The 11,388-nt window shown below is 44.5% G+C and overlaps 2 protein-coding genes across 2 annotated transcripts; both read left to right on the top strand.

The window, feature by feature from the left end:
- Nucleotides 1-3,477: 3,477 nt before the first annotated feature.
- Nucleotides 3,478-4,689, top strand: H257_18117 (hypothetical protein; the record flags this gene model as incomplete). Its single annotated transcript, XM_009847125.1, has 1 exon — nucleotides 3,478-4,689. The coding sequence occupies exon 1, from the start codon at nucleotides 3,532-3,534 to the stop codon at nucleotides 4,687-4,689; it is 1,158 nt and encodes a 385-aa protein (XP_009845427.1). The 5' UTR covers nucleotides 3,478-3,531.
- Nucleotides 4,690-9,794: 5,105 nt separating this feature from the next.
- H257_18116 (hypothetical protein) lies at nucleotides 9,795-11,186 on the top strand. Its single transcript, XM_009847124.1, has one exon. The coding sequence runs from the start codon at nucleotides 9,912-9,914 to the stop codon at nucleotides 11,070-11,072; it is 1,161 nt and encodes a 386-aa protein (XP_009845426.1). The 5' UTR covers nucleotides 9,795-9,911; the 3' UTR covers nucleotides 11,073-11,186.
- The last annotated feature ends 202 nt before the right edge of the window (nucleotides 11,187-11,388 follow it).

Below are 11,388 nucleotides of genomic sequence, written 5' to 3'. Positions count from 1 at the left end.
TAGTGTAGTATGTATGATAAATTTGCACCTGGATTTGTGGAGAGACCAAGGACGACTGTACGTGTTCCTCCACCAATGTCCCATTCTCCACGGCGTCCTAACACCATTTGGTCACAACATATAGCGACATGTAACTGACGTACAAGACGACGTGGGCGCTTGCTGCCCAATTCGATCATTGCGTTTTCCGCGCGGCGCACATCCGCTTGAGCTCGCATCAATGCCTCTTTACGTTTGAGCGAAAAAAACAGTTTCGCATCCGAGTCATCCGGAATTGGAACTGTAAACAATTTCGCATCTAAAGCGCGTTGGGCGATTGCATTTTTGGCTACCATTGCAGCAACAAGATCCGCATGCATCTTGGCAGTATTTACAACATCTAATTCGATATATATATATATCGTAGAAATAAATATCATACAAATATAATAATATAGATATATATTACCCAGTTGCGCAAGTTTTGCCCGTTGTGCCCCAATTGGCCGCTTCTCCTGCGCAAGTGCGATTGCACTGGGTGTTGTTAAAACACTCGCTGGTACCGCGGCCACCCCAGGTGCATCACTAGCAACATTGGATGCACGCTGCCACTTCGGTTGGTCCTTGAGGATCTCCCAGCAATGAACCAATTTAAATGGTGTTTGCTTCTTGTTCCATTTTTGGGCTTTGAAATACTCATGCGCGTCGGCCATGTACTGCTCGGTGTTATATCCAGAGCGAACGATCGATGTCGATAGTTTGAGCGCCGACGCGAATGCAACAACTTGTTTGTTGATTGTATCTCTCATGTGAATGTAGAGACCCTCACCAGTTCTATAGTATTGCAAATGTTACCCTTGCCTTCATATACCAATAGCAAATTAGCTTATCATGCACTATACCTCTGTGTGCATTCAGGACTACTGTTGTAGGCTGCAGCTACTCGGGTGTAGAAATGACTTGCAGTTTGATCGTTTCCGACGATAAGATCGAGGGAGGCACTCAGCCATGCGTGACACAGCTGCACCTGCTCATGTGGGGTGAAGTTCCGGGAGCGTTCCTTCATTGCTTGTTTTGCTTGGAATGGGAAACAAAGCCACGAATCGATGGAGTCGTAGATGAATATGATTGGTCAGTTGAGTTACTGGAGTCCAGTACTCCAACAAAAATTCCAACAAATTTACTGGAATATTTGTTGGAGTAGTGGAGTCCAGTAACTTTTGTACTGGCTATTGGTACCGGTGCGAACGCTTTTTTTGGAATTCCAGTAAATCGCCCAATAAAATTATTGGGATCTGAGAACTGCTGGTACCGGTGGTCTTAATACGTATTATGGTGCACATCATCTAAAAACTTCGAAGTGACCAAATCGAAGAGTGGAGGTTTTATTATTTAACGTACAATTAATGTAGTTAAACCCAAAAACCAAATACGTTAAATACCGATTGCATGCGTTTTATCACTGAAGTCGGAGGTTAAAGTTATCAACTGCCTCCGGATATTACATACGGGTAAAAGTCACATACAAAAAACAAGATACATCTCACCGGCCACCCCTATGGCCAAATATCCAAGCGCCCATGTAAAATACCGCTAAGTAAAATATCTATTTCTGGACCAATTCTTTACCAAATTTGAATCTGAGATGTAGAATTTCTTCATAGCATTGAGATCTGTCGATTCTTCGTCTCAATTTGCTGAAAATTTGAGTACTCAATAATGGATATGAAATAGAAGTCAGAAAATTTTATAGATGACGTACGCCATACTTTTAATATTAATAGTACTTCGAAGTAATAGAGTTATGAATTCGTTTTAGCATTTGGAATTTCTAGTCCAATCGAAAATCCAATGAAATTGATTCAATCCAACATTCCAACCAATGGTACTTCAGCGATGTTTTACCCAAAGATATGGCCCGCGAATACCGAGTTTCTCGGCAAAGCACTGTACAGTCATCCCCCGATTTTTGCAGCCCCGAGCAAATACAGCTTTATAGAGGTACTTATGTTGAAGGGTTGTATGAAGTCTTGGAGGAGTATACCTGAACACTAGATAAGGAGATTGGTCACATTTGATGAACACAAACTAACCCTTAAAATCCTAAAACCTTTAAAATCCTAAAACCTTACACATTTTGTGAAAGGTGGTCGTCAGATTACTCAAAGCAAGTACACTCTCAGTACTACTGTACCAACATTGAACAACGTCCTGCTTGATATGCAGTGCTCGAATTTGTTTCGACAGCCATGTCGTCGTGTATGCAGAGTTAATCACTTTGCAAGAATTCGCATGGCTAATGGTCAGTGCCCGTGATATCGTGGTATGACTTGGTGCTTGCACCGCATTTGATTCCTACTGCCTCCAAGTATTAAATTTTTAATATCCTGTTAAATTGAATATTCGATGGTATTACACAGAATATTCGTTTATACCAGGCTGCAAAAATCGGGGGATGACTGTACTATTAATAGTACCACTGGATTCAAGGCGTCTGTGCCTTGTCATGAAATGCAGTTCGCGCAACTGTACACTAAAGAAGTACAACTGTACAGATCATAAGGTTGTGTCAGAACCTGGTGTAGCCACCGTTGAAATCGCTAAACCTGGAAAATAACATGTTGGTACAATTCCCTCATGAAAACAGCTCCACTGTTGCTTTTCCAGAAACACTGCAATATGGGTGTTTATATGGGACTTTGTATACTCGAACCACATCACCTCTTACTAGGGGGTAAGTGCATCTCAGTGGTTAGCGATAGCTAACCACTGGCGACGTAGTCAACCCCGAGGATTAGCATCGTATGTGCTCATCGGGAGTAGGACGGTCCCTGGGGCGAAAAAGTTTATCCAGATAGGACAGTTTCCTCATTGAAATAGTATTTCGGGTCAAAACAACAGTAGAACTGTTTACACTATTAATGAGGGAATTGTTCAACATTATGAGTTTGCGCCTCGGCCCTAGGTCAGGGTCGATTTTGCAGAATTTTATATTTCCTTTAAAGTATACTCTAATTGGATTCAGATGTTAACTCACTTATCATTGAGGTTGTTTGTTGCTTGGAACAAAGTATCAGGCTGCGTTGGGTTATGCTGATCTTGACAATGAGCAAATCGTCATAATAACTCTTATAGCTATAGTCGATCCTATTTTGTACGAATGGATTCTACTCGACGCTACCTAGGTACGTCCTTGGATTTGAGTGATCGAGTAGTCCCCCAATGCACGACGGCAACACCACTTCTAGCCCCCTTCACCATCTCTTGATCGCCTCCATGGCGACAACTCGTCCTTTTCCGCCACATACATCCTTTCCGTTCGACCTTGCGATATATCATGTCAGAGTCACTATTTTGACCGATTCCGTCATTCAGATTAGTATGACATTTCAAGCAAAAAGGTCCACACAAAGACCAGATGGCATCACCACAACCAACGATGTCATGTGCCGGCAACACTGCCTGCTTGCAATGAATTGTAGTGTACGACCTAAGTACCATTTGTGAAAACGCATCGGAGTGTAACTTACTAGTACTATCTAGCAGCCAGCCATGAAACTCGCATTGTTGGTGGCCATTGTTGCGGGCGTTGTATCGTCTGTCCAAGCGCTTGGTCGTATCCCTGACGACCGCCAGCGCACGTGGGAAGAGGAAGACGTGATCTTTGGCGATGCCGACGACAACCGCCGGTGCCACACCCAAAACGACGGGTACCTCCCGGTACTCCAGCCGGGCAAGTACGCCGACAGCGCGTTCCACAACTGTTTTCGCACCGACACGCAAATCTACGAGTACATAGACGCGTTGGTTGTGCAAAACCCGACGATCTTGACCAAGTTTGGCGTTGCCCATACCGTCCAGAACCGCACGATCTGGGGGTACAAGCTGAGCACGGGGAACCGCCCCAAGTCGTTGTACTTTCAGGCTCAGCTGCACGCTCGCGAGTGGATTGCCGGCGCGTCCGCTGTGTTCACCCTGAGTTCATTTCTGGATGACATTGCCACCAACAAGCCGACGCCCGCCGCCGATTTTAACCTGTACTTTGTGCCAATTGTCAACCGAGACGGGTACCAACTCACGTGGGGTACTTTGCGGTACCAGCGCAAGAACGCCAACGAAGTCGACTTGAACCGCAACTGGCCGTCCAAGTACCCGAACCCGAACCCGCCGTCCCAGTCCAGCGAGGTGTACCCGGGTCCGTTCCCGTTCAGCGAGCCCGAAACCAACGGCATTGACAAGTGGATCGCGTCCAAGAAGGACGAAATCGACGGCTACGTTGACATTCACTCGTATGCTGGTTTGATTCTGTATGCGTTTGGTGACACCAAGCTGCCCATTGGCGGCGGCGTCGATGAAAAGTTTGCCGCGCTGGGCAACGCCATGTCTGCCAAGATGGTTCCCGTCGGGTCGTACATCCAGCAGCCGTCATGGAAGCTGTACCTGAGCTACGGCGTCTTTCCAGACTATATCTTCCGCACGTACAACAAGCCCGCAATTACGATCGAAGTGGTCGGCAACGACTTTGTTGCGCCTGTCAACACGATCCGCACCCGGGGCAAAGAAATCTACAACGGATTGGTTGAATACGCCAAGCAAGTGGTGATCTTCAACGGCGGAACCACCACCGCCGTGCCACCCACGACGACGACCCCGACCACCACCAAGCCATCGGTGACTCCCGCGCCCACCACCACCAAGCCGCAATGCTAAAAAGCGTATTGGTTGTTGTAGTGTCTGTTAACCTTGTGTGAAAACCAATATGAAAATGTGTAACGTAACGAGGCAATTTATGGACACCTTTTTGTCGAAGATAAATCGAAAATATGTTGCAAATTTTATCTATTTTTTTATCATTTTATATCCCCACAAAGCTGAGGGTGTGATTGATCGAAAATATTACATATTAATGGTTCTTTCAGATTTTGAACCGACGAAATGCCGCCAAGAACGCCATACACGCAGGTCACCATGGACAAGGCCGTCCACGATGTGTTAAGCAAAGTACACACGGCATCAACTGCTGCCGAGGCTATGGCATTCCATCGCGGACGCTTCCGAAGCATTTGGCAAAAGCTGACCCTGGCGTCATCCAAATACCAAGATCTTTCGGTCGAGCACCTATCCTACCGCGGCAGTACGAAGAAGATCTGGGTACTTGGATTGTCGGCATGGAGCGCGATGGGAAGCCTGTCGGCTATCGTGAAATCGTACAGGAAGCAAACGAGTTACAATATGAGGTGTATATTATTCCACGTGTGCCAATAACATTGGAAATGTTATTTTCCAACTGAGACTCCAATACGTGATACCTTTTCAGACTTGATAAACCTCTATTAATTTTTATTTCTTGCTGGATGTAAAAAAAACTGACACATGGATCCTTCTTACTTAGTTCAAGTATAAAAGTTGGCCCATCAATGGTCGACTGTGTAAAGTGCTCGACTTCAAAAAAATCCTGTACATTCCTAAACTGTTTAAGTCGATATCCTTGGAGTTATTCATAAAGTACTCAATCATTACCTATCCGAAAATGTATCATTCCCACTCGAAATAATTTTGATTAAAAATGAAGAAAAGTTGGCCCATCAATGGTCGGACACGTTATAACGTAACGAGTCAATTTATAGTCATGCGCGCCAATTTATGGACATGGTGCACCAGCCAATCAAAATCAAGTTCAACTTATTCTATACGTATGGGCGTAGTTCCGTGACAACTTGGTTCCGTGCCACGATGCATGATTGGTAGAAAACAATCACTCTGAAATTTTCAGCCAATCAGATGCAATTTTTGACAGACAACTGGATAAAATCAAGTGGCTCGGAACTGTTTTCAGCCTATCGATATTTCCACTCTTTTAATTCATTTTCCATCAACACTAATACGAATTTCGACATGATTTTAAGTTCTACGAACTGCATTAATTCTCCTCTTAAAAAAACACTATTATAATAGCAATTTGGAGTAAAGGAACCCCTCCATCGAAGGGTCCCAAAAAGTGTCACGGAACTGCGCCCATACGTATAATACTACGTAGTACTGAAATACTTTTGTAACCCAATATTGCACACAGAAATAAATTCAAAGAGAATCAATTATCCGAACACTAGCTGAGGCGCGAGCACCATGGCGCGAAAATCTGAAGCTCATAATATCACTCATCATTTTTGCATTTGACATCATGAGCTCAAAACGCAAGCAATACGATAAGGCTGCTATGGAAGCCGCGATCGAAGCCAGTGACAATGGCTCCAGCATTGCTGCCGCCGCGAAACTGCACGATGTACCGCGCACGACCTTGCTGCGCCACCTTGATCAGCGCCGGAACGCTTCTAAGCCTACTTGGTGGTCAGGATGTTGACATTGCGGCTCATTCCGGGATGGAGCGTGCACCTTGTGAGGACGTGGTCGAATTGGTGGAATTGTAATTAAGTTGACTTCTCGTTTAAATTCTATATCCTTTTATTTCTTATATATACTGTGGCATCTTATATTTGTTTCCATTGGAAAACTTCGAATCGAACGAACTTTTAGTATAGTCAAATTAAGTATAAAGTACCCTGTGCATCTCATCCAATGAACAATCAACACTTCAAATCCACCTAACTGCTGTAATACCTTAAAACTTGATGAAACAAGTTCCATTTTTCCCTCCATTTATTCATGCATGTTAAATTTGTCGAGAGGTTGCCTTTTGTCCAATTAGAGTTGATTGGCGTTTTAATTGGATGAAATAAGTTGGCCCATCAATGGTCGTTCGGCCCATCAATGGTCGGACACGTTATCCGGTTTCAAGGGACAAGGTCTAACAGTGTCGTCCGTCGCGAGGGGGGAGGCTCTCTCGCTCGTGTTGTCGTTTCAGCCAACATTCGTTTGAGTGCTGATTCGCTAAAGCCGTCGATCGATATGGATTGTTTCGACTGAGTGTTAATACTAATACCATTTAATTAATATAATACCCGGTTTTTGAAGCCCCGACTGAGCATTTAATTTTCAATATCGTGGTCAATTGAGTAGTATTCGATGGGATTACACAGGATATTCGTTTATATCTAGGCTGAAAAGTTCGGGGGGTGACGAGTGTCACACTAACGGTATATTCTAACCTACTACTGCATTCGTTCTCGTTTCAACTAAATTTAAGACGCATCTGTGGAATGTGGCTCGGGGGAATTTCCAAATCTCCATGCTCAAGCAACTTTTTCAACCTCCGAAACTTGGATGAAATAATGTTGTAACCACATACGGTTATATTGTGTTTTGCAGCCGTATTACATGAGAAAAACAAAGCAAATTTGGTTCCATTTTAACAATTAATTTAGGACACATGCTGTATCTTAATCAAAGTATGATCATTTGCTTACAAATTTTGTGTTTAGGGTGTTCGATTATAGAGTGATCTAATCCTTTTCATGGGTTACAAATTCGCAAGGAACGTTCAAGTATGCATTCTTCCCTTTCCAGATAGTGATGAAGAGGATATTTAGTTGCAAAGGTTTGCTTCAAATATTTTTGCGCCATTTGATTGGTTCTTGAACATAGATCTTAAATTGAGTCAGGTATCTTAAATTGATTGTTTACGTCATCACAAAATTTGTCAATTTTGATGGATTTCAATGAAATTTGTACCAATCGAAAGCTTAGTACTTCCTCTGTTCCAAATTACTGCGGACTTTTCCCTTCCCAGCGACCCCAAAACTTCATTTTCTGACCAAATTTAATGAATACTGCCATGTCTGAAAGGTAATAAAAATATGAAGGTATTGTCTATTGGCTGCAACGCGCAAAATAACCAATTTCTTGCTGTAAACTTGATTCGTCATCGGGTATCAGAAAAAAAATACAAAATAATGGAGGTTTATTTAATTATTCTGGGGCCTTGGTACTTTTGGCCACCCGTGGTGTTGCGTGGAATGGAGGGAAGATATAACAGCCGCTTGAAGCTGCCGCCCCTGGAAAAGTACCGTTAAGTGACGCATTGGTACTCTATGCATGAACCTCACCAACCGCGCTTCATTTCTCGGGGTTCGTCACCGTGAACTCGAAGCGCCAGTGGCGCGTGTTCCTTCTGCATGTTGTGGCCGAGAAATTTTGATTTTGTAACGACTCGAGCCAATGATAGCATTGTATTTTTCTGATTAGCCAATCATAATCAAGTAAAGTGTCCACACTAATATGGAACAAATGCATTTTGCATACTAGTATGTCCGCAGTAATTTGGACCAATGGAATATCGTTGAAATTGCTAAATTATTTGCTCACAGTTTAGCTTTCATCAACAGAAATATGCCAGTCACCCTATAAAAGTGATACACTCACGGGATTTGATTAATGTATGGTATCAGGTGTGTGACACAAGCACAGGTAAAGTCAAACTTCGTTTTTACCGTTGCTATTTTGGCGTAGAAACAAACCCTCCGGATAATGTAAGAGTTTCTATTCTGTATCCGTAACTTCGAATTGAAATAGAAGTAAAAACACCGCTATAGATGCTCCCACTTGGAAATTGGAAAAAATCTTACAACTTGTTAACTTCACTATAAATCTGGTTTGTCCCAGTGGATGCAGCACTCTTTGAGCACTCTAAGAGCATCTCCAACGGTAGATTTAACATATTCTATAAGTTGGAGTCACCCACGAATTTGAGGTTTGAAGCACGTTGACTATGAAGCGAGCATTTGATTGGCCATTTGATTCGTGTTCTGGGTGTTGATTGGTTAATTGATTGTCTGCCAATTTGGTGATGTTTCATTCCATCGACCACTTTCTGTACTAAGTCAGATTGACAGTTAGATTGACAGTGTGAATGAAATCCTCCACCATGGAGGTAAATACAGAGTTGCTGTTGGGGTTCACTTTGGTAACGTTAGTATAACGGTTTGAAATTTCAGATTGAAGGAAAATGATTATGAAGGAAAATGAAATCTGCAATTCTGCCCTGCAATAATGAGATGTAATGATGCAGCGTTACACTGGATTCCTGTTTGACTCGCCCAATAATATTGAGAAAACTATTGAAAGCAGCCAGCAAGAACGACAACTATCTTGTGCAATGGCTCCACTTGTAAGCTTACATAGTACAACACTGAAAACATGCAAAGCCCCCTAGACCCTCTGGTATTTTTGTGGGTCTCTTCCCAGTCCTACCCATGACATGTTGGAAATGTGACATTACAGCCCATGAATGGGTTTAACTGGAAATCTGCTTTGGATAATCAGGGTCTTTAACAAGAATGTTGTCAAGTGAGTGCAGTGCGTCTTCATACATACCTTTGTTAACAGGCGAAAACCCTACGCGTTCAGACGCTTGTATCCCACGTACGCGAACATTTCGACCAGGGGGATTGTGTGACCTTATCGAACGAATAGGGTTTCACCTATCAGAACACGGCCTGCCAACGAATTTCAACGTAATATATGTTGGACCAGCTGTTATTACCCAGGTACGGTAGTACTACTGTACAGTGTGCCAGTTGAAAGTACAGTGTAGTACGACAAGATTGTTCGATTCTGGGTTCTTGGGGAGATGTAGGTTACATCCTTCTATCTTGGCAATTTACCCTTCACAACCCATATATGTACACGGGTATGTTCACTTCATACTAACTGCACCGGTAATAACGTTAGAACTACATACTATAACAAATGGCAAGTACATATCCTTTCCTTAAGCACCAAAAAATATCGTCAAGTACTTGTAGTTTGAGACCCATATGGTTTATCGAACCAGAGTCATCCAAACCCATCTGGTCGAAAATGTTACGATGGATTGTACCCACTTCATGTATCCACAGTATACAATTCCCAAGTGTATTTTCCAATGCGACTATGTACATGGGTCCGACCAGCCACGGTCGTCGTTGCTTGCTGGTTGCCGTCGTTCCAACTCCTAAAGTATAGTACTCCATTGTACAATTTCCACACTCGTGCCCATGAAAACCTCGTTCGTCGCGCTCTTCGCCGTACTGGCTACCGCCGCCGCCGCCTCGTTGACCTTGACCAACGAAGAGATCAACGACGGCAAGATCCGCACCCCCGAGCAGCTCCAAGCCATCCAAGACGACGGCGACGACAACCGCAAGTGCCACACGTCCAACGACGGGTACCTTCCGGTGCTCAAGCCTGGCAACTACCAAGCGAGCAAGTTCCACGGGTGTTTCCGTACATCGAGTCAAATTAACGAGTTCTTGGACGTCCTGGTCAAGCAAAACCCGAGTGTGATCACAAAGTTCCAGATCGGTGAGTCGGTGCGCAAGCAGCCCATCTACGGGTACAAGGTGATCAGCAAGGCTGGCGCCCAGCCCAAGTCGCTGTACTTTGAAGCGCTGATCCACGCCCGCGAATGGACGACGGGGGCGTCCACGGTGTGGACGATCTCGCGCATTCTGGACGACCTCTCCAACGGCAAAAACTATGCGCTCGATTTGTACAACTTGTACTTTGTGCCGGTGCTTAACGTGGACGGGTATGACATCTCGTGGACGGCCGGGAAGCGGTACCAGCGCAAAAACGCCAACGAAGTCGACTTGAACCGTAACTTTATCAGCAAGTACGTCAACCCGAACCCGCCCAAGCCGTCCGACCAGACGTACCCGGGCCCGTTTCCGTTCAGCGAGCCTGAAACCAAAGCCGTGGACACATTTGTCAAGGCCCATAAGGATGAACTGTTTGGCTACGTGGACATTCACTCGAACGCGGCGTCGGTGCTGGTCCCGTACGGAGATACGTATGCCCCCATCGGCGGCGGCGAAGACGAAAAGTTCGCCAAGCTCGGCGCGAACGTCCGCGACGCGCTTAACAACGTCACAGGCAATCCCAAGGAATACAAGTGGGAAAAGTCTGCGGCTTTGTACCCTGCATATGGATGCTTTGACGATTACCACTACCGCACGTACAACAAGCCCACGGTGACGCTGGAAATGACCGGCGATGACTTTGTCGTGCCGTTCTCGGCGATCCCTATCCGAGGCGACGAAATCTACTACGGATTGTGGCAATTCGCCAAGGAAGTGAACGTGTTCAACGGCACGGCCACCACGACCCCCGCCCCCACCACGTCGTCGGCGCCCACTACCACCAAGCCGGCGTGTTAAAATGTCGTGATGTTACAGTGTAGCTGGCTGGCTCGCTGGCTTGTTTTCCATGTGGAACCACCATCGCATACATACTATATACTAATATATACAGTAGTGTTTCTTGTACCGATATGTCCTCATTGTGTTTTGGTCGAAGGTACTGTATTATAATTTTTGGGTCGAGAAATAGAAGTACGTAGTACTTGTGACATACGCGAAGGAGAAATTATTTACTACTAGTACTACTGCAACTATTACCCTAGTATTCTTGCTTGATGACTTAGAGAGTTTCAGTTGAGGTATGCCCAAAATACACCTTAATTTATTTAATTAA

This window comes from Aphanomyces astaci (genome assembly GCF_000520075.1).
Source record: "Aphanomyces astaci strain APO3 unplaced genomic scaffold supercont1.137, whole genome shotgun sequence".
In the NCBI taxonomy this organism is placed as follows: Eukaryota; Oomycota; class Saprolegniomycetes; order Saprolegniales; family Verrucalvaceae; genus Aphanomyces; species Aphanomyces astaci.
Note: the sequence above shows the minus strand (reverse complement) of the source record. Positions and strands in the feature narration are given on the sequence as shown.

What these genes read in the sequence shown, in the direction of transcription:
- H257_18116 (XM_009847124.1), top strand. Translation starts at nt 9,912, where the DNA reads ATGAAAACCTCGTTCGTCGCGCTCTTCGCCGTACTGGCTACCGCCGCC.